Here is a 23,669-nt window from a genome sequence, read left to right on the forward strand (position 1 = left end):
AGAAAGGCTTCATGGTGTAGAAAGCTACGAAGACAATCCCACCCTGATAATGAACTCCGAGGCCCATATTTGGCCAGAGTTTTTGCGGAATTTTAACTCTGATGGGTAACGCCTTTTTGAAGTTACAAAACATTTCTTCTGTTAGGCCTGCAAATTCGTGCAAATTCGAAAGTGCATGTAAGTGGTGGTCTTCACTGTGGAGTGCGGGCAGTCTCTCCCTTTCCTTAATTTACGTGGCACATGAGAATACGGCGATCCTTGTTTTGGGAAATCCGAGCAACATCATGGCGAAGAAAAAGAACTGAGAAGAAGGAGAAGAAGAAGAAGAAGAAGAAGAAGAAGAAGAAGAAGAAGAAGAAGAAGAAGAAGAAGAAGAAGAAGAAGAAGAAGAAGAAGAAGAAGAAGAAGAAGAAGAAGAAGACGAAAAGGAAGAAGAGGAAGAAAAAGAAAAAGAAGGAGAAGAAGAAGAAGAAGAAGAAGAAGAAGAAGAAGAAGAAGAAGAAGAAGAAGAAGAAGAAGAAGAAGAAGAAGAAGAAGAAGAAGAAGAAGAAAGGCCATGAGGGAATTAAAAGACACTGCCCACAGTGCCCACAAACTTCCCTAGAAAAGCAAAACAGTACCTACTATCGAAGCAAGTGTATGAGCACTGCGTGTGTCGTCAGTGAGTGTGTGTTGAATATGTATATAGATGTTTACATTTAAAATGCTTCTTTACAAGACTAGTGTCTAACTTAGAAAACTATATGGTTTACTTAGGCGCTAGGCGTTTCCACATTATATATAGATATTTATGTTTAGTTATCCGTATTAATTTTTTTTTAAACTTTAAATTAACTAAATATTCATATATATTAATACTATCTTAAAAGGAATGGTGAAAATAAAGTTGTTGTTGTTGTTGTCACTGTCTGTCGGGTGTGAAAACAAGGTTTTGCCTTCACAAAACGGAAAAACGGACGGACGGGGAAACTCTTCAAAAACACTTGGGTAAAGGCCTTTCTCCTGGGGGAACACTCGCTGGCTGCGGAAAGACCGAGATCTCTTACGGCAAGCGAATTTCTCTGAGACAGTAAAACCACACAGAACTTGGCTCCAACGTAGGGTTTAATCCCAAAACTATAACCTCGAGTACAGTCAAAACATAACCGAGGAAGAAACCAAGGATGCAACCAAGGAAAATCTTACAAAGCACTTGTATTTAAGCCTAAGCTAGTAAAGCGTTCGAATTAGATCGTTCTGCAACGAGTCAGATTACAGAACACGACAATCATTTCTGAAAGTCTGTTCCCTCCGCTAATTTCTTAACTCTTTCCCCCCTGCATAAGGTAATTTCTCTAAAGGATAGGCAAGGATAGGCTTTATTTACCCCGGAGCTTATACTTGTGTGAGAACACGTCGACAGTTCGGGGGAGCTACCCCGACCCATTCCCAGCTCCCCTCCGTTGTGGGCGCAGTCAGACAAGTTCGTCCATGCATATACCATCAGTGGAGAGCGATCTTCTGCTGTTTATCGCAATATATAATGAGTTCGCAGATTCCTTGCATCGTGTCTACAGCCTGGCTGAACAAAGAGCTCGAGGACAGGAGTACTCATTTAGTGGTTCTAGACGCGACTTGGTTCAGCGACAAGGATGCTATCAAAGATTTCTCAAAGTAAGGGACGTGGATTTGATTTTATTTCACCGCATATAAATTAATTGGTATGAGGCAAACGAGACTTCATTAGAACTCATAGATATTCCTTTACTTTATCGATACAAGCCTTTGATCGTGTCGGGCACCCACAAAACAGACAAATTACCGGTGTGAAGACGTGTAAACGAAAGTTTCCGCAAACTTCAGTTTGAAAATGAATATATTAATATGATTAAGCTTATATGAAACATATGTTTGAACTGCGGGTGAAAGATTAAATAGAAGAAAGATCATCCAGTTATTTACACAACTTAAGCAGCTGCAAAAGAACGCCTGAAAAAATTCCAGGCTTGAACGGGATTCGAACCCATGATCTCTGTGCGATGCCGGAAACTTCAGTTTCGCGCGTACTTCGACCCCCATGGTGTTTAAGTTATATGTGTGCATCAGTGTCTTTCTCGGGAGTGACTATCAGCAAAAAACGACTGAAATACCACACATTTATGAGTACCATAGGCCTATGTTTGGCTAATTCTGACTAACTATTTACGGGTCGATTTCGTACGTACGCGAGAACGTCAAGGGATGAATATTGGACTGGACTGGACTGGACTACTGGAACCATAGGTTCACGGAGTTTTTATCACCAATCCTATGTTGTGGGCCCCTGTGAATGAATTGAGATCTCCAAATTCTTACAAAAGAAGTTATGTTGATGATATGAAATGACCAATGCAAGGCCTACAGTTAAGAAACATCTCCTTAAGTGTCGCACATACTTAGACAACTTTATATAAGAGGTGATTTGGCCCGGTTCAATTGTTGTGCTGTTGTTGTGCCCAAGTCAGTTCACCCTATGAACTGGAATGAATTAATCATGTCAAGCACTGCCAGGCTTAAACATCATGCTTACTGACTTTGAGCAGCGCTGATGTAAATGTCCAGTGCTTAACCTGTGCCGAAACCAACTCACACATAGAATGTATTGATTATTGCAATGTATGCAGTGTTATCAAATGGTATCTTGGTCCTGCACAACTGAATTAAGTTCAATGTTTCCATTAACTGTAGGACTGCAGTCAAGCTTAATTCAGTTTTCAATGTAGTCAACTTGACAACAACGTGATTTTTGAAACCACTCTTAGCGGTACAGTAAAAACCCGCGTGTAAGAACCTAGAAAATTAAGAACCTCCTGGCAGAAATTTGCTACTTTAATACCCCAAAATATAAGAACCTGTTTAGCCCAAAAAATTCCAACAGGTTCTTATATGCGGGGTTAAACTATTTTATTAATAATATTTTACCAAAAAGGTTGTCTTTAGAGATCAAAAAATTGCACAGTGAAACTAAAAATGCACAATGTATGTTAAATGTGAACTGTTGTTATAAAACAATTCGGCTACAATTAAAAGAATGTATCACTTGTATGTAATCTTGGTCTTGGTTTAAGTGTTACATGTGCCTGTATCATCTTGCAGCTCATTTTTATATAAACCAGTACAGAAGACACAAAGCCATTTCTTGTTGCAAGTTTAGATCTGGCATTTTCTGATATTTGAAATATCAAGATGACAAGTTGGTTTCCCTTTCTTTAGACTTGTTACCAGTTTCTCCAAGTCGTTTGAATTTCCTGTCAGTCTATAGTCCACTGGAATCTCAAGTCCTTTGCCTTCTCCTCTGTTGTACCGGACACCAATGCATTCAGCTTCAATATCCCCATAATCAGCCAAAAATCTACTAAAAATCTTGGAGAGCTCCCTTGGGACATGTCCAACTAATAGTTAAGCCTCATTTTTAACAGCAAATTGGCATATTTGTCATGAGCATTGTTGTCTTCTCTTTCACAAGCTAGCACCTCCCCAATGGTTACAGAAGCATCCACAAAACAACAGTATTTTCTACTCCGTAAAAATTAAGAACCTATTAAGAACCCACTTAGCCTAAAATGCCAGTAAGTACCCCAAAATATAAGAACCTGTTTTGCCAAACTCTAAAAAAGTAGGTTCTTACACGCGGGTTTTTACCGTAGCTCCTTTTTATACTAAGTTAATAACCTGAAATATCCCCTTGGGGAATATAACTTAATCAGAAATGGAAAAGGCTACATGTATCAGTGTCACATGGTTTTGTGTTTATAATGTCCTTACTTGGTGTGTGATAGTCTTTTCAAATTGTTCTTAGTTATAAATTATTTGCTGCCTTAATTTGCATCCTGCAAAACATTAATCTTCACATAATGTCGTTTCAGACAACACATCATCCATGCTTCACACATGGATGTGTTTCTTTATGTGGAAAATACCCCCTTGTATCCCCGGAACATTCCAGATGAAGCAACCTTCCAAATTAATGCCAGAGGCAGTGCAATAAATAATAGCAACCATGTTGTCATTTACGAAAATACTGGAAAATATGGATACTTCCTCGGGGCACGAGCTTGGTGGTTGTTCAAGGTAAAAAGTAACTTTGATGCACTTATTTGATGGGTTACAGGTGGCTTATAGCCTCAGGGCTGTCAACCTCTCATGTCTTCAAATATGGAGAATATGACTTCCCCGGCCACCAATAACAAAGCGCCGTACAGAGGCGTCGCATCAAGGCCAAAATCTGGGGTTCAGTGGAGGGTGGGGGGGGGGGGGGACGTACCAGAAACAACGCTAAACATTTTGGATTTTCTCGTCAGAACGTCGAGTCTATGACAAATAGCAAACTTCGTCAATTATCCGGGAGATTACAGATATTAATCTGGAGACCACAAGATACGCCTAAAAATCTTGAGATTACAGACATAAATATGGAGACCGGGAGATACGGTTCAAAATCTGGAGACTCCCAGATAATATCCGGGAGAGTTGACAGCCCCGTAGCCTGTGCATGGCTATACCTGCTCCCCTGCCAGTGATCAGTTGCAGGTGACTCACTCACATTGCAGAGCTTAACCTCCTCAGTCACAAGGGTTCTCTTGAAATTTGGCTCATATTCCTTCAGTGGATTGGTTGATTAGCTCCTCACTAGAGGACCTGGTCATCCAATGCATTTATTTATTTAGTACTTCTAACAATAATAAATATTATTATTTGAAATTGTTTTCTATGGCCCCTTGGATCCTGCTTTCTTTACCTACCCCTCCCCTCCTCGTGGTATCTTCTATGTCTGGGAAGCAGTGCAAGTGGATATTGGGTGATAATTTTAGGTAAAGTAGCTAGGGACATTGTAGTCCATTACATCACTTGAGTCACAAGACAAAAAATGGCTGAAGACTAGTACTGCTGGAAGATCAAAGGGCGGGCTCCCCCACTTAGCATCTCTGTTCAGATCTGGTTGAAAAAACCCCTTCTGCTCAGAAGTAACTTTGGTGCTAGCAATTGAAATGTAATCACGTAAGGGTATTATCGAAAAAGTAAATTTGAATTTTAATTTGACCATAGGAGTGAAAGAATTATATTTTAATTAATTACATCAAATTTAATTTTCTTGTTCTTGCAACAGCTGTTTGGTCATGAAAATGTATCAGTGTTGGATGGAGGACTGGAAAAATGGAAAGCTGATGGTTTTGAGACAACCAATATGATGGTCAAGAAGAGGGTAAAAATTATGTAATTATCCCTGGTGAAAATCTTTTGAGGATCTTTAAAGATCCTCAAAGATCTTCATGAAGATCTTCGAGGATCCTTATGAAGATCTTTAAGGATCCTTAAACAATCTTGCAAAGATCTTTAAGGATCCTCAAAAATCCTTGCCAAGATCCTTAAGGATCCTCAACTTTCTTGCCAAGATCCTTGAAGATCTTGGCCAAGATCTTTGAGGATCCTCAAAGATCCTTAAGGATCCTTGCAGATCTTGCCAAGATCTTGTCAAGATCTTTAAGGATCCTTTGCAGATCTTGCCAGGATCTTTGAGGATCTGCAAAGATCCTTTGCAGAACTTGCCAAGATCTTTGAGGATCTTCAATTATGTCGCCAAAGATCTTAAAAGGATTTTCAAGGATCCTTTGCAGACCTTTTCAAGATCTTTGAGGATCTTCAATAACCTTGCCAAAGATCTTCAAGGATCCTACAGGATCCTTTGCAGCTCTTGCCAAGATCTTTGAAGATCTTCAATAATCTTGCAAAAGATCTTCAAGGATCTTGAATGAACCTTTTCAAGATCTTGTACTACTTTGAACTTTCCAAAATCACAAAAACATTTGTGACTGAAATTTCCGGTGAGTCTCAGAATAAGCTGTTGAGAATGTACATGTAGTATGTAGATGAAAAAGAACATCAGCATGTCATAAAAGGGATAATTTTATTGAACAATCCCTAACTTATTTTAGTTAAGATTCAGGAATTTATTTGTATATAAATGTAGGTCTACAATGCTAAATCAATACAAAATAACTTGTGTAAATAAAATCAGAAATAGAAACATTACTTTTAATATGTATTGTGAAAGAATAATATTCAGCAGATGGATATTTTACCTCAACCATGATGGACAAAATTTTGACTACAACATGAAGCCTGGGTGATCACGATCCTAATGTTAATGTACAAGAAACTGTAATAATTTTTATTCTAAAATTTGGTTTGACAATTGCCAGTGAAAACGTTTGTACAAGAAAACATAATAACAGAAAAACAATAACTTATAGCAAGCTCTGATTATGTACAAAAGTTCTAATGACAAGGCTACACAGTGCAACAAATTTCAACAGATGTTGTTCACAACATTAGTGCAAGTCAAAATCCCTCTCTAAATTATCAGCCTTTAACAAAACTTAAAAGTTACTGCCTTGTCTGCACAACTTTAAAACATTTATAGTGGCTCAGAAAAATTGTAGTTTTTCCCTCGTGATGACCCACAAAATGTGGAATAACTATATTCTAGATAATGAATAATGTAACAAAACAGTGCAATCACAACATCAGCAAATGTTGTGCTACTATAAAAATTTGATAGGCATAATAATTGTGCAAGCACAGTGCTAAAAGACAAAAAAGTACCAATTTGCTTGTAATTTACATGACCAAAACAATTTGACCCTCTAATTTTCTATTAAACTATCAAACATTAAGTAATGAATTCAAGGCTCAAAGTTACAAAATTTTTTATTTTTTCATTGTTCCTGAGTAGTATATATAGTAGTAGAAGTCACAATTCACAACCATACTAAATCAGTTAAAAATAGGCTCCCCTGCTTACAAGTGACTTAGCTTATTGAGCAGGATTTGGTGACTTCACACAATCTGAAGCTGCAGTCTTGGGTATCGGCCTTGACAACAACATTGAGTTGAAGATCTACAGCAAAAAGAGAAAAAATCATGCACTTTAGTCAGTTCTTCTGTGTGATTACAGTGTTCACATTTGTTTTTAACTGATGGTGCTATTTTATTGTACATGTGGGCATTATAATACTCCACCAAATGACCTTCAACTTCAATCAAATCACAGGCAAATTAAAGTAATGTTATACTCGATCGAATAAGTCACCACACAAATAAAGCTTGCAATTGATTCTCAGTACAACTACAATCATCTGATTGTTCATTTCAACTAGCGCTACAACTACAAACTTACCCCATAAAAACGTTTGTAAATGTTTTATTTTAAAAATAAATAGGAAATGGCTACCTCGACAACCGAGATCAGATGAATTTGTAGCTAGAAGCACATGCATTCATTTGGTTGAATTGTGCATCACATTTTCAAGCCAGTCTTTTATCAAAATCATTGATATTAAAGCCTACCTGTTTCTAAAAAGTAGTTGTCCACGATTTGTTGCTTAAAGCCATCATTTTCTAGCTTAAAAGAAGAAAAAACCGAGGAAATGTGCCTTGTTTTCTTGAGTCCTGCGAAAATCCAAAAGAAACGGTATTTCTGCGAGCCTGCAGTGTATAGCTGCTGACCAAATTTGGCTTTGCTCGTGCCCAGTCTTCCAAGTCTGATGGAAATCCAAGATGGCTGCCGCTCTTGGCCCGGTGGTTTCCTTGTTTCCTTTATAAAAGAAGTATTGTGCAAGAAAGCGACAGGGTAATCATTTGATGAATACTGTGAGCAAACTTTTAGCTATTGGAAATCACTCTTTATTTATAAGAATGAATTACTGAGTCTGAGTATCACTAAGACACTATCATGCTGCATGACAAGCACTGATCAGACAATCAGCTGAGTAAACTTATTTATTTGTCTATTGAATTATATCCTTTGGTGGAAAGCCATATAAAGCAGGAATCTTGGTGCAACATATCACAAATTTAAATTGCCAAAACGAAATTCCACATTCCACGTACCCGTTTCTCTGAGACATCCAAGCAATAGTTCCAAGCAAAAAACCAGCAGTATTGATGACATTGCATTATTGCAACTTTCAGAGTTTTAGTCAACAGTCTGTACTTTCCAACACCTTTAAGGTATAATTATTTACTCTGGAAGCTCAAACTCAGTAGAAACAGAAATTTTGATTCTTAATTTTAAAAGTGACAAATGTATTTGTTAATAAAGCGGGCAGATCTGTGTGACTTTCTTTCGAACAAACTATTTTAACTCTATATCTTCATCAAGAAACCACAAACGCTCAAATTTGCTGCCTTCACCTGCCCTTTCATCCCACAAGCTTAGGAGTAATAACCGTTTTATAATTCCGGTGTGCAAGACCAATCGTTAAAAGAACTCTTTTATTATTAGTCATTAGTAGTAGTATGTAGTTTTTTAGATAATGTCCTTTTTCCTCTCGCAGAGTTCTATGCATTCTTCTTTATTATATGTTACCTGTAATTATTAAATTTTTTCTATATTTTGTATATATATTTATGTTTTTCAGTTTCATACAATTTAGTTATTTGTACACGCAATTCAGTCTTTGGACTGCGAAGTGTATTTGAATAAACGGTCTTATTGATTAATAAAATAAATTACCAAATGCCTACACTGTAATTGCAAGTGTAATGGCCTTTTATTTTCCATCACCTTTTTTTTCTATTTATCATAGGGGTCTTGCAAACATCCTCATTAAATCCTTGAAGCTCATGAAGGATCCTGGCAAAGGTCTTTGCAAGATCCTTACTATCAAGGATCCTTTTAAGATCCGTCAGAGATAATTCAGCTTAATTTAAAAATCCTTTAGGAGCCCTAAGGATCCTGACAAAGATCTTTGCAAGATCTTCGAAGGATCCTTATTAAATTGTTGAAGATTTTGGCAAAGATCTCTTGCAAGATCTTTGAAAGGATCTTTTAAAGATTCTTCAAAGATCCTCATTAAATCCTTGAGGATCCTGGCAAAGATCTTTGCAGGATCTTCAAAAGGATCTTTCTAAGATTCTTTAAAGATCCTCATTAAATCCTTGAGGATCCTGGCAAAGATCTTTGCAAGATCTTTAAAAGGATCTTTGTAAGATTCTTCAAAGATCCTCATTAAATCCTTGAGGATCCTGAAGGATCCTTGCAAAAATCTTTGTAAGATCTTTAAAGGATCTTTGTAAGATTCTTCAAAGATCCTCATCAAATCTTTGAGGATCTTGAAGGATCCTTGCAAAGATCTTTGCAGGAATCTTTGCAAGGATCTTACAAAGATCCTTGCAAGATCCTTACCAATTCCTTGAGGATCTTTGCAGATAGTATAACAAGATCTTGCATATGCAGGATCTTTGAAGATCTTTGGAGGATCTTCAAAGATCCTATAAGGATCCTTTGAGGATCTTTATCTTTAAAGATCTTTGGCAGGTCTTTGAAGATCTTTAAAGATCCTTGAAGATCCTGTGAGGTTTTTCACCAGGGATTGGTCAGTGTTAAGTACCTTAGACTTTCGTAAGAGAAATCCGACCATCATACCTTCTAAAACTGTTGTGCCTGGTGGAGGGGGAGGGGGTGGAAGTGTGCATTGTTCTGGGAAAAATACTCTACCCACCTCTTGAAAGATTATTGGGGTGGGGATGGCGTGGATGTAATGTTGCCAAGCGGGTTCCCAGAACATTGTACGTACAGTGCACATGCAGACATGAATGATGTTGTCTTCCCATGTATGTTTAATTGACTAACTCAAAACAAAGGTTACAAATCTAAAGTGGAACTGACTCAAGGGGAATCTCATAGAAACCTGTCTGATGTTTACTTGGATTGCATTACATTACAGTGGGGATCTCAAAAGCTAAAATTCTGAATGTAATCCTTAAAGCATGAAGTTTGAGTTGAAATCCAGATGGGTGGGGTGGGGTTTGAAATAAAACCACCATCCATGGGTAGGGTAATTAGATATTTTCTAAAACAACACAACTGAGAGAAAAGGGGTTGGGGTTGGAAGGGGGGCGGGGGGGGGGGGGGGTGAAAATTATTAAGTTAAGGAGATAGGAAAAGACAGGGCAGGAATTAGGATTCCCCAGGGTACAGGAAGTTGAAAAAGTGGAAAAGCAGTGCAAACCATCAAGGAAGGGTTGGGGACTGGGAAATGGGGGCGGGAAAGTGGGGAGTTCAAACGCCTCTTTGTCCCCTTTCACATAAACCTTGTGAAGTTTTAAAACCCTGTCTCCAACCCCAACATTAACCTAGACCCAATTTCCAGGGTTGTCTAATCTTTTAGTATCCTGCACATAAATCCCTTTTTCTTTGCTTCCCATTCATGAATAGGTGTATGTTTGATGGCAGTTACTAAAAACACGAGGACCAGTAGAACACCTTGAATACCTCGCAAAACAGGAAGAGCAGACTTAGCCTTAATTAAGCCTAATTACATGTAGAGCTAATCAGCTAGCTGGTTAGATTTTGTCTCACTGGTATTCTGATGTTCTAGTTAAGGGTGTTCCAGTTTTTGTGATTTCTATACATACATGTATCATATTTGACTGATTAAGTCTTTAATTGATATATTTGAGTATATTCTTTTTTTGTTGTTATATCTTTGACTTGTAGGGAGGAGATTTCACTGCAAAGCTCAATCCAAAGTGGATTGTAAAGTTTGAAGACATGGTTGAAAACCTCTCTTCAAAGAAAGCACAAGTTTGTGACAGCCGTGCCCCTAACAAGTTTCACTTTTCAAAAGATGGTAATATGTATAAAACAACAATCAATTTACATTAGAGGGCGCACTGTAAAAATTCTATTAAACCTTACTCAAGTATGCTACATCCCAGCTCTGGACATACGTCTTTGTTATGAGCTCCCTCTCTATAAATCCCCCCCCCCCCCCTCGCCCCCTCGCCCATCACACTGGGGATGGAATTGGAAACTGAGCAAAAAAAAAAAAAAGCATATTAGGGAGCCTTCCATTCCAGTGTGAACAAAAAAACGGAGACAGAATTGTAATCGTAAGCTTGACAGAATCAGAATCGCAAGGATCAAGGATTCTGCTCTTGATTCAAGTGCTTGTTGGGTCACCCTCCTAACCGGGCTACCCTGGGTGGGCCAACTTTTCATATATTTCTTTACAAAACACACTGAAGAGTTTATATATATGCTAAATCGGGTCACCCACTTACCCGGGCCACCCTGTCTACTTGCCAGGTCCCCCCCCCCCTCCCCTGGGCGGGTTATCTTTGTTTTGCATGTAAACGGTCAAGCCAGAGCCGCCTCGCTACTCAGGCTATGCTTTTACGCATGCTTTTAACTCAAATGTGAACTAAACGCTGTCGAAACTTTCAAAATGAAAGGACCCATTTTTTTGTAATTTGTTTTGTATGCCAACCAGAATGTTATAATTAATTCCTTCTTAGCTGAAAGGTTGTCAGGAACGCAAGAGAACGTTGTCCGGCAAATTTCTATGAATTTAAACACTTAGACCAGGGCGTTGGTTGTCTTCATAGTTCAGTAATAGAGTATTTGAGAGGATGTAACGGCTTTGGTTGTTGAGGAAAAAAGTACGAGTTTGGAGCATTAATTTACGACCAGTTCCTTTTCCCACCTTGTAACGCGCCTCAATGATTCTGAAAAAGGCCAGTGAGGTGGGCTAGAAATTTTACATGTACAGGCGGGCTACGTTATAGCTCGGGCAGTACGATAAACTTTGTTTCCAGGTCGCCTGCCCTTCATGTAAAAAAACCCCTTAATTCAAGTTTAAATTCAAGTTTTAATGCCAACAGCACGGGGAGTACTTGCGCAATCGCCCGAGCCAGAGGCTCATGATAAAGTGCTTTACAATAATCCAGGTCGAATGGGAATTTGGAAATGTTGGTTTTTGAGGAGAGGGGAAAACCAGAGTAGACGGAGAAAAACTTTTCGGAGCAAGGACGAAAACCAACAACAAACTCAACTCACATATGACGCCGAGTCCGGGAATCGAACCAGGCCACATTGGTGGGAGAGGCGAGTGCTCTCACCAATGGGCCATCCCTGCCCCCCTTAGGTAATTTACAATGTTATGGCAAGCCAGTTGTAGCTTTGAAGCTCATAAAAGAAGGCTGGGAGACTTAATTGATATAATTCTTGTGATTTTCCAGATCCCAAAAGTGGTCACTACCCCGGTGCAGCTAACATTCCTTTTACAAGTCTGTTTAATCCTGAAACCAAAACTCTCAAGACAGTTGATGAACTCAAGAAAGGCAAGTGTTTTGTCGAGATACCAAAGAGTGGTTTTCAATGGAGTTTCGAAAGTAATTGCCCGTTTGCTTTGGTTTTGCATTACTACGTTCTGTTGTTCTGTGATTGGTTGACAAAACTCGCGCCAATTTCTCGGCCAATGAGATGTAAAACCAAAACCATCCTTACCTTGCTCGCCCGTAGTTTTCCCGCGCTTGGCGCCGGTTACATGTATTCGCTTTGAATTCTGATTGGTTCATTGCGCTGTTTGCACCTGTTGTGATTGGTCAGAGTAACTACAGTCGGACCTCTATTAAGCGGCCACCTATTAAGCGGCCACCCTCCATTAAGCGGCCACTTTCCAAAGTCCCGAATTATTATTTTGTCAGTCAAGTGCTGTATTCGATACCTCTATTCAACGGCCAACCTCTATTAAGCGGCCAGTTTTCAAAGTCCCCAGGGTGGCCGCTTAATAGAGGTCCGACTGTACTTTGGTTTTGGTTTTACGACACCCGCTGAAAACCTAGCTGATTGGTGGAATTAGTAAATATCGTAGGCAACTGGCGAAGCCATTCATTGTTTGTTTATGTTTTATTATTTAATAACCTTGCCTTTTGCATTGCAGTCTTTTCTGATGCTGGAATTGATCTCAGCAAGCCAGTGATTTGCATGTGTTTCAGTGGTATGTCGTCATGTACTTTGGTTCTCGCGGCTTACCTCTGTGGATGTCCTGACACAGCTGTTTATCTCGTAAGTTATAAAAGGGAACCTCCATTCTGACAACAAATTGACGTTAAATGGTTGGAAATAATGTCTTAATTCCAAATTTTGGTTTGAAAAGTGGAAGTAGCCTTAGAGTATACTAAAAGTGAGGTATGATTATCGCCATTTTTTCGCTTTCACATCTCCCGCGCGCCGCCATTTTGGATTTTATGACGTCATTCGGCTGCCGCTATCAGAGAGATTTACGGTAAACAGCAAACGGCAACCGTGAGATTCGCGTTTATGTTTTTTTGAAAAAAAAAATGTGTACGGATAAGAACAGTGCAAAAGAATTCTGTCGTTTGATTCTAACGTCAAACGACTCAATTTTACTGAGAAACTGAAAACAGCGTGCAGAAAATTTAGGGTGAACATGATCACGTTGTGATTTCTGTTGTTTGACGTAAACCTTACACTAAATCTGTCTATTTTCAGGAATCAGGAAGTAGAGGAAACAATTGGGCAATTGTATGATGTAATGAGATCCAAATTGGCGGCGCCTGAGAAGTTTTTTTTAAAAAAGCGAAAACAGGCGATAATCAAATCCTCCTTTTTTCGACACGGAAATATTATTTCCATGTTTTCCAACGAAATCATTGAAATTTTAAACCGATCTACGAGCAAAGTTCTGCAATGTTTTACTTCAACGCTTCCCACTGCCGGAAAATTTTGACAAATTTTCCGTGGAAATTCACGTCATGCTTTTCTGAAAATTACCAAACTTAAACTTTAGATGAGTATGACACAATCTATACATGTCATTCTGGCTTCCCCTCAAAGGTTTTAGATTGTTTTAGCTGGAGGCTTAACAATTAGCCAAACAACAACTCTGCACGTGCATTACACTTTTTGATACATTTCTTCGCCTTCACTGCACGACTAGGACGTGAAATTTCCTGATGGGACGTTTTATGGAGGACGTCAGTAAACACACGACGAATAATTTTTCTTTCTCTCTCTAAACTTGAGTGCGGTCTCCAAGAATTCATCTCCAGAAAATTTCACCTACATTTGACATTTAAAGCAAGTTGGAATCAGATCGCGACGACGTTTGAAAAAACGCTAATTCATTTTAATAGTGACGTTTTCGCTGCCGTCGCCGTCGTCGTTGCTAAAAGGGAACTTAAGCAGCAACAGCGGCAACGCTAACGAAAACGTCATCTTGAAATATAACTATTTCATATGTGCTACTTTGCGATTATTACAAGTCGTTCAACTTTTACAGAAACGGCGAACCTGAGCCAGGAACCAAATTGGTAAGCGTGGCGTTAAAAAAGAAAATGAAACATTCACCGTCGTGTGTTCACGTTCTCCACAAAACCTTGAATTTGGTCATTTCACGTTGTTGTTTTGCAGAGAACGGTAAAGAAATGTACCAAAATTAAAAACGCACGTGCAGAGCGATTGTTTTTGCTCATTAAAGGCCAGTAATACGGGCAACATTTTTTTGCGACTTGTCGCGCAGCAAAATTTGTTGGCTTCACACTACAAGCTAAGTTAGTTTTAAGTAAGCACTTGATTCAAGTGCACTTGAAAATCTCAAGTCGCACTTTAGAAAACTTGGCTTCACACCTGGTGACAAGTATACACTTGAAGCACAATTTGTCAATCACCTTTCGCGGTAAAATCAGAAATGCGATTGCTCGCCGGGAAATCATGGAGCCTTTGCAACGGAAAAGCGTTTTATGTTGTTTACTCTTTATTTGGTCTTTAATTTTAAGTCAGAGAGTTTTAACATTACAGGAAATGCATAGGTACTTCATTGTTTACAAGTACTTGGCGACAAAACAAAAGAACAGGCGACATCTTCTGAACTGAAAATCGATGGTTCAGGCTGTCTCTAAAGATGAAATTCAAATAAGATCGTAAGTTTAACTATTTGTATCGGCTTTTCCTTCTTTTTTGTGTTTACTTACATAAAAGACTGTTCCACGGAGTCCTGAATTTGCGAGGCGTGTCTCCAGGCATCCATTTTGATTTTTTTTTTTTAATTTTATTTCACGGCAAAATGTTTATCTGTCCTGGCACCGCAGCACATGGCTTTCAGTTGGTTTCCCGTTACCCATTGGTCAAGTACGTTCTCAAGTGTGGTGTTGGCCATACTTGGCGGCGTACTTCGGCTTCTTTGAACTACGAACGTTTCCATGGTCACTAAGTAAAGTTCAAGTTGGTAGGTTTTACCCCTTCACACTCAAAGTAGGTTTCAAGTGCACTTAGATTATACTTACAAGCTCTAGTGTGAAGCCAACCAATGTTGCGTTGCAAGTTGCAATTGTTTGTTGCCCGTATTGTCACCTACGTCCGCTACAAATTTTCATGTTGCAGAAAGCAAAAACAGCGTCTACTTTCTGCAACATGAAAATTTGTTGCGCGCGTAGTTGGTAACACAACGTTGTTGCGCGACAAGAAACTGCAAGAAAATGTTGCCCGTATTACTTGACCTTAAACCTATTGTTTTGTGGCGCTGTAGTTGCCGTTGCTGTCGTCTTTGCTTAAGTTCTCTAAAGCTCCCTATTAGAACATCGGTTACGCAAGCATAATATTTACTGAATTTGCATATCATTTTTGTTTGCAAAATTTATCGGAATAGGCCATTTTACAGTTGTGTGCTTAGTGACCTGGTCTTGGATTGGAAGCGAGGCTGGGGGTGACCTTGTTTTGATACAAACCTCACTGCTTTTCATATGTAGATCATGTTGTTCTTATGCTAACTAGTTTGCATTTACATATGAAAAGCAGCGAGGTTTGTATCAAAACAAGGTCACCCCCAGCCTCGCTTCCAATCCAAGACCAGGTCACTAAGCACACAACTGTAAAATGGCCTATTTGCATGGTATTTCTAAAACTGGCAATTTGGGAAAGAACTGAAAGTCAAACTATTAAATAATGTAAATAAAACATTACAAGGTGTTGTTGCCTATTATTACGTTTTCGTGTAGTTTTAAGCTATTCTAAGTCGCTGTTTTACACGTGCCGAAATTTTCATTGACAAAGTTGGACGCACTCTTTTCTTATCCCATTCTAACTTCACGTCTTAATAAAAGTATAACATACAAACTATTCTCTGAAAACCAATCGCACATACCTTTTCATTGTTGAGAACTAACAGCTCCATAAAATCAAAGCACTTCAAACTTGCCGCCATGACGCCCGTGAGTTCACAAGAAGACCACATTGAGCGGTCAATACTGGGAACTAGAGTCAAATTGAGCCCCAGTGAGGGAGGGGCGAGATGTTTTTTTTACCACGCCACGATTTCTGACAACAAGTACCCGGTCTTTTCCTCGAGGAAAAAAGATGAGCCATTTTAACTTTACTTTTCCTGAAGACGCCTTAAGGTATATTCTTCAATCTCTTCTCGTTTTTTCCCGATCCTTGTCCGTATCAGAATTCCTGGGACAGGACAAAATGGCACAAATGAAGAGCGCCCAACACAACTTTTTCGTTATTTAAAATCAGTTTGTTATCAACAACCCACCCGCATTTCAGAACGTTTCAATACATCACTAAAAGACAAATTTAAACGTCTCGTTTGTTAATAATGGATCGCGGATTAGTGGCTTTAACTTTCTCTTATGTTTCCCTAAACTATTAGAACTGAGATAGGAGAATTTCGCACCGAGACTATTTATAACGCGTTCCTGCCACTAGCATCCGCAACGCGCAACTTCGGCAAACCTTCGTACTGCTATCTGATTGGCTAACACGAGTCGGACCCTCTTCGGTCATTAAACCGAAAAGCACCTCATCACAAATTGGTTGTCAAGAGCACTCAATACTGTACTTGCTAGTTTTATTGTGATATACATTGTACCAGAACTTTCAGTTTGGTATAAATTTGAGGTAAGAATGCATTAGAGAAAAAGAAAAGAAATAATGATTTCTCTAGGTACTTGTCGAGGGGTTCACATTTCAGCGCATGTACATGAATCTAAATGCTTTTTGCTCTTTCTTACCAACTTTATTGCCTTAAAAATCCCACTCACATGTACTACAGTAATCACATTCTATAATTAGTCCAAGCAAAATGACTGATGACCAAAATTCACAGAAAATGCTAGTGGATTGTGCTCATATTGTCGATATTGAATTTAGCGTTGACCCGTAGGATTTATTCCACGGTTGATGTAAACGTTATTTGCATGCGAAATAACGCAATCATATGAAAAAAATTACCACCCCCTATTCCCTTCCGAATGGTTCATAAACAACGACTTAAATTAAACAGGCTTGGGTCATAGCGATTAAAGGCAAATCATGGACATGCGCAGAACCGTGACCCCCCCCCCCCCCACCCCCTCCTTTAAGTGTGGAATTTCAATAAGGAGAATTGATGTCTTGATATGAGATCGGTCACCCCATCTGGAACAGCCAACTTGTAAATATTTAAGTACGTTGTTTGAAATTATGACTGTAGCATGTGCAGCTGGTGGGATTTTTTAAGGGACAGCAAAGTTTTTGTGTTTATGACTTTACTGCAGGCAAATCTTCACCCTTGCATGTATCAAATCTCTGGCTTCGACAAACAATACTATCAGCTACATATGTGGGCTATTAATTCCTGTCTCATATTTCACAAGTCTTTTATTTTTGTAGGGAAGCTTTACTGAGTGGAAAGCAAGAGCTGACCCAAGCCAAATTGAATAATGTCATGGCCAATTAAACCAGAGTAATTTTATGACGATTTTGTGGCTGCTACATGTGCTTCTAACATTGGAGTGAAGAGGACGAGTTATATACAAGACAAGAGGCACTTTCTATGTATAGGTTAAAACAACTTTAATTTCTTTTTTAATTCTTATTAATTGCTAAAAGAACATTTTTCTAGTGTTCTGCTTTTGCAGTGCACAACTATGTTCCAAAACAAAATGCCCTGGTCATACACATTTGTAAGATCACCAAAATTTGAAGATGTTGACATTCTTTTTGTAAGATTTACTATAAATGAACCATAGAAGCAGGATGTTCAGGGCATTTTGTCATGGTCCAGGTCTTTTGACCTGTAGATAAAAGAATTTCCAATAATATTATCAATAAATAGTTCAGTTTCAAAAAAATTAGAATTTCAATTTTGGTGCTGTAAGGAATTGCTGGAGTGAAATACTTGGAAACACGACTGACCAGCAGATTTCACATGACATCTAGCATGTTGAAATAATAATTATTACCTCCTTTACTAGCAACTACTGTAGAAATGTGTTCAACCTACAAAACAGGGTATGAGGAAAATAAATAAATTATACGACTCTTTGCGTATATCAAAGAACAAGCCTACGAGAAATGGAACCAGCCATTTAATATTTCTCCTGTAACCTTTTCACTTCCGAGATAAATTAAAGCAGGGTAAATTCTCAAAAATCATTATGTAAAATATTTGAAAATGAACAGTACTTCGGGAAAGTACTGCACAGTAGCTTTCATTTGAATGGTCACACTTTAGGATTTAATCCACAGACTCAAAAGTTAGAATCACCTTGTACAGCATAATGAACAGTACCACAGGAAAGTACTGCTCAGTAGCTTTCATTTGAATGGTCACACTTTAGGATTTCATTCAAAAATGCAAAAGTTAGAACCACCTTGTAAAGGAAACTGCTCAGTAATGTACATTTTAATGGTCAAACAAGGTTTTTTAATTCCCATAAGACTGAAAAGTTAGAACCATGTTTCCCAGATTCATGGTTTTCAACTCTGGAAGTGAAAAGATTAGAAATGTTTTCACTCATAAACCAATCGCATGAAATGTTTGTACTCTGTAAAGTATGCATTGAATGTAAAACTTTTGAGACACCTAAACAATGTTGTTCAAAGAGCTGATGTGTAATACTAGTTTTTCTGTCTAATAATATTATTTTTTCACGCCTTTAAGCTGAAGTTATTTTCACACTCAAGTTGCATATTAAATATTAAATTCCATAACACCACAATTACTGTATCAGTCAAGTAAATTTGTTTAAGTATTCTTCAGCTTGGAAAAATATGTTTTTAGATAATAAAATTATGTAAGATGTTATTGGTTGATTATTATGTAATTTTCCATTCACGGTGTTTTTAATTAATGTGAGTAATAATTATTATAAAACTTCAGCATTTTGGCATAATTTATACATAGCACCAATAAGATATGATATTTTTCCTTCTATGAGGATACAATGTAAATTGCTTCAATAACAAAGCTACAACGAATGGAGTGAATCCTGTTCACTTCCTACAACAACTGAACCAACGTCAAGTAAGCAAAGATATAACTTGAACATTGTACAATTAAAACAATAAACTGGGCTCAAGCCCTTTCAACACATTTTTTTGTGCTCTGCAAACTTGCAGCCTCACAATTTGAGCCTTTTTTTTAAACTGAGCAATACATAAGCTCAACAAGTTTAATTTTCTTTGTGCTCTGCAAACTTGCAGGCTCACAATTTGAGACTTTTTTTCAAACTGAGCAATACACAAGCTCAACAAGTTTCATTTTCTTTGTGCTCTGCAAACTTGCAGGCTAACAGTTTGAGACAATTTTTTAAACTGAGCAATACACAAGCTCAACGAGTTTCATTTTCTTTGTGCTCTGCAAACTTGCAGGCTCACAATTTGAGACTTTTTTTTTAAACTGAGCAATACATAAGCTCAACAAGTTTATTTTTCTTTGTGCTCTGCAAACTTGCAGGCTCACAATTTGTGACATTTTTCTTTAAACTGAGCAACACAAACTCAACAAGTTTCATTTTCACTGTAGTGTAAACAGCATTCATTTCTTAGATACAGTTTACGAAACTTAAAACCAACATACTACTGTAAATATTTCTTGAACTTGGCATGGAAGCCCCTTAAGTTAGTTTTTCCCTGTTTTAAAGGTATTTAACATTACAGCTGTAGTCAAGATCTTTTTTTTGTTTTTGTTTTTTCAGTTTGCTGTTGCAAAGCTTGTCTTTATCGACTCGTGGCTGGCTAGATCCATCTCCACCATTAGTTTCTAACATGGCAGTAATCTATCTGTACATGCCATGTATTCCTTTATTAGCATCACTAACATGGTTTGCTCTCACGTCTATGTGATCTTCAGCAGTGGTGCTGGAGCTCCCCTTGCAAACTTGAGAACAGTGGATACAGAATCAGCTTGAATTACCAGATTCTAGAAAGAAAGAAAAAACGAACAATAAGTAAATGGGAATAACAGAAACAGAAACCGAATATATCAGAATGATGTATTATTCAGTGAGTTACACAGGCATACTCGGAAAAAAGAAATCTGAGTGCTCCTAACAGGAGTCAAACCCATGACATTCCGGTTACTAGTTCATATGCTATACCACTGTCGCTACATAAAGCTGAGCAATACAAAGCTGAATATATTTTGCTGTGAATCAAAATCTTCAAAGACACCTTACTTAAGGAAATGTTAGCCACATCAAAATTTACCATTTGTTATCTTTTTAAAATAACACACACAAAAAATTACTTTGTGAAAAAAAGACAGTGGCAAATTAAAGTTTCAACTTGTCTCTCAAATTCACCAAAATGTCCCATTGTACTACTGTTAGGTTAATTTATATCTAACAAAAAAAAGCTTCAAGTACCTTTGCTAGAACACAGTGCAGTGGTTCTCGTAATGTCCCATGGTGTTTTATCATGTCGCACAGCTTTCGGCTGTTGTTGACCTAAAAACAGAACAAAACAGTTCAATTTTTTCATCTTACAATGTAAGTGACTAATACAGTACCACATTATTGCAGAAAGCATATTGTGAGGTGGGCCAAAATGGTACAAAGAGATTTTCACCTCCACCAAATACTGTTGGAGTAGATAAGAAGTTGTAGTCCTGCCCATAGATTTGGCTAATAATATTGATTTTGCCATTTTGGTATGGAAATGAGAATGGCCAGACACAGATAAATAAATAAAAATAACCTTCTATTTACCCTCGGCAGTGTTCATAGCACAAGTGCTAGTGGGGCCGAGCATTAAACTTCACAAAGAAATAATTTAAATTGGAAATAACATGGTTAAAAATCCCAACTGACAGAAGGCAGACCAGCTGGCTATTTACAAGCGCGGCCGAGGAGTTGAACTCGGGGCTACCAAGAAACACCTCCAGCTAGCGGTCAGAGCGGGACTTGAACCAGGCACCTCTGGATTTCAGTCCGGTTAGCTAACCACTCGACCACATGACCTCCCTAATGGGAGGTCGCCCCTAATCCCTAGGGGTACCCCCAAGATGAAGGAGTACCCACTCAGGACCAGTCCAACTCAGAGCCTATTGAGTACAGTCTACTTGGTCATAAACATCCCCTAATGAGCGTCTAAGGCATCAAGCCCTTTATTACATCCAAGCCTCACTCAATAGCATTTGTTGATCACCCAACAAAAGCATACTTTCTTACCTTGATAACAGGAATGGCACATTCCCAGCAGTATGCCTCAATTAGTCGGCAGTGAACCTGGATGCCTGGGTCAGCATGTGGATTTTCTACCAACACACACAGTCCTATTGTGCCCTCATCTCTGCAATGAAAAGGAAAATTTAATTCATCAACTGCTGTGGTAATTTCTTTCTCAAGATCCAAGTTCTAAAGGTAGGCGTAGTCAAGTAGCCTTTTTAAATGGGACCATTAAACAGAACTTATAATAATTTTTAAGGGTGCACCTCTAAGATGGGTACAGAATGGTCTATAAAAAAATGATGAGTCTTGAAAATATTAATCGAGTCTTGAATTCTCGCAATTTAAAATTGGGTCTTGGAATCTTGCACTCGCTAGAATTTAGACCATCTCGAAGTCTCAAGTTTTAAATATTTGAGTCTTCAAGTCTCGCAAACTGTCGAGCAAGATAAGAAAGGTTCTGTTCGATTTCTGTGGGTTGAGTTGCATGGAGAATGACAGCCTTCTTTAAGGTACTATTGACTTCAAAAATAATAAATACAAAACAATTTAATTAATTAATTAAAGTCTCTGGCTCAAAAATTATAGATACAATGAAGTCTCGGTCTCGAATTTTAAAACAAGGTCTCACAATCTTGCAAAGTCTTGGATTTACTATTCTATACCCCTTCTTAGCTAGGACAGTCTGAGAAGCACTTTTCACGAGTATTTTTTGTAATAATTTTTCTTGAAACTGAGAAATAAAATTTGCTATAATTTTTTTTTGTTTAAATCTTAACTACATTGGGGATTAAAGTTTTAATTAAAATTTAAAAAATCCTCAATAACTTCAATATTTTGCTTAAATTACAAAGTGTTAGCTCAAGCATATAATAGAGCGTGTGCACGATGGCCATATTGGAGGACCAAAACAATAAAATGATTTTCCTTTGAGAAATATATTCTATTTTTATGCAAACATCCTCTACTGTTTTAGTCCTCCAACATGGCTGCCGTGCACACACTCTATTCTCCTAGCCTTGACCATAAGAAATATAATTATGTATAACAGTAAGAAGATTATGCATGCTAATATTGGGGCTTAATTATGGCTCAAAAAAAAATGTTGACTTACACGGCAAGTTCATTTGCAGCATTGTGAACTCCACACACTAGATTCCCTTGTATTTGACTTTGATGAAGGACTTCTTGTAAAGCCCAGCGCACTTTTAGTCTTTGTACCATGTCACTGAAATGGAATGTAAACACAATGACTCATCATTTAACAATTCATCCAGCCTAGTGCAATTGTCAACAAAACTTAGTCAGCATAGCAAATGTTAATAATTAATGAATTTGCGTCATGCACGTTGGTACTGTACAAGTGAAACTAGAGAAAAACAGACGTTTTAACATGCAAGTTGAGATTCTCTAGCAATGCCAATTTTAACAGAAGGTTTTTAGAAGTATAAATGCGAAAACATGAAAGGAATAATAATATTCTGATCACGTATTTACCGTCTCGTGACTCTAACAATCGCAGTCAGGTGATCATTGAATGAAATTTACAACGCGAAACTTACACGTCACGGGAACGTCTTGATGTCGTATTTTACAGTGGAAATTTTTTAAAATTCTGTAATGTTTTCTGATTTTCCTTCAAGCGAAATGAAAAATAAATGATTATCGACGTGATGATTCCACAGGGACATATTTTTCTCATAATTTCTCTAAGAAAATGGCGAAAGGCTTCTGTGCTCGGACAATTCCGCGTTCCGGGAAATCCTTCGAGCTGAATTTTACTTCAAATTTGCGTTGAAAATTGTAAAACATAAGCAGATGGAAAAACATTACAACGTGGCAAGATCAAAAGCGATTTTGCACTAAGGAACGACCTTTATCTGCCCATTTTCGACGAATTGTTCGAGTTGTACGCGTACAATGTGGTTGTGTGTGCAAGTCATCGGGCGGTCACGAGTGAACGAACAAAAGTTCTATATTGAAACTTCGCTGGAAAATTAAAAGGCATTTTGGTTTGAAACTTACACATTAGAACAACAGTAACAACAGTTTGGATTTAGTTTACACTGAGCGCAAAAACCGACAAGATCAAGAAATTCGACGCAAATGTTAATCACGATTCCCGGGAAAGCACGGCCGGCCAGCAAAGCGGATTACATCACCCCGAGCGACATCGAGCAAGATTTTGAGAATATAAACTTAAAACTTACCCCATTTTTTCTTCGCAGAATTCGTCTGTTTCGTTTTCAGTGGTTTCTTGAGTCATTCTTCTCCTAACGACGTCCAAAGCAAGTGTTAAAATGCTTAAAAAGCTCCCAGCAGCGCAAACGAAACCAGCCGCGAACGCACTCGATGAAAAACCTCGTGGAAACTGAAAGGTGTTATGCTGACAAGCTCTTTTTATAAGATAA

The 23,669-nt window shown here is 38.1% G+C and overlaps 2 protein-coding genes across 2 annotated transcripts; one reads left to right on the forward strand and one right to left on the reverse strand.

Moving 5' to 3' along the window:
* The first annotated feature begins 1,458 nt into the window (after window positions 1-1,458).
* LOC146452179 (3-mercaptopyruvate sulfurtransferase-like) lies at window positions 1,459-18,894 on the forward strand. The gene is made up of 7 exons (XM_085098107.1): window positions 1,459-1,653; window positions 3,885-4,089; window positions 5,126-5,221; window positions 10,520-10,652; window positions 12,043-12,144; window positions 12,747-12,871; window positions 17,480-18,894. Exons 1-7 carry the CDS (start codon window positions 1,523-1,525, stop codon window positions 17,528-17,530), a joined length of 843 nt encoding a protein of 280 aa, XP_084954233.1. The 5' UTR covers window positions 1,459-1,522; the 3' UTR covers window positions 17,531-18,894.
* On the reverse strand, window positions 18,873-23,626 carry LOC146452180 (growth arrest and DNA damage-inducible protein GADD45 gamma-like). Its single transcript, XM_085098115.1, has 6 exons — window positions 23,469-23,626; window positions 22,373-22,486; window positions 21,262-21,382; window positions 20,458-20,538; window positions 19,407-20,012; window positions 18,873-19,237 (listed from the first exon to the last, which is right to left on the reverse strand). The coding sequence occupies exons 1-5, from the start codon at window positions 23,522-23,524 to the stop codon at window positions 19,929-19,931; spliced, it is 456 nt and encodes a 151-aa protein (XP_084954241.1). The 5' UTR covers window positions 23,525-23,626; the 3' UTR covers window positions 18,873-19,237; window positions 19,407-19,928.
* Window positions 23,627-23,669: the final 43 nt, after the last annotated feature.

Source organism: Pavona decussata, unplaced genomic scaffold, assembly GCF_977016875.1.
Source record: "Pavona decussata unplaced genomic scaffold, jaPavDecu1.1 SCAFFOLD_376, whole genome shotgun sequence".
Classification (NCBI taxonomy): Eukaryota; Metazoa; Cnidaria; class Anthozoa; order Scleractinia; family Agariciidae; genus Pavona; species Pavona decussata.

Coding starts and splice junctions, on each gene's coding strand:
- LOC146452179 (XM_085098107.1), top strand. CDS start 1,523: ATGAGTTCGCAGATTCCTTGCATCGTGTCTACAGCCTGGCTGAACAAA. Junction 1,654..3,884: donor GCTATCAAAGATTTCTCAAA/GTAAGGGACGTG, acceptor ATGTCGTTTCAG/ACAACACATCATCCATGCTT. Junction 10,653..12,042: donor GTTTCACTTTTCAAAAGATG/GTAATATGTATA, acceptor GTGATTTTCCAG/ATCCCAAAAGTGGTCACTAC.
- LOC146452180 (XM_085098115.1), bottom strand. CDS start 23,524: ATGACTCAAGAAACCACTGAAAACGAAACAGACGAATTCTGCGAAGAA. Junction 21,383..22,372: donor GCTGCAAATGAACTTGCCGT/GTAAGTCAACAT, acceptor TTTTCATTGCAG/AGATGAGGGCACAATAGGAC. Junction 20,539..21,261: donor GTGCCATTCCTGTTATCAAG/GTAAGAAAGTAT, acceptor TTCTGTTTTTAG/GTCAACAACAGCCGAAAGCT.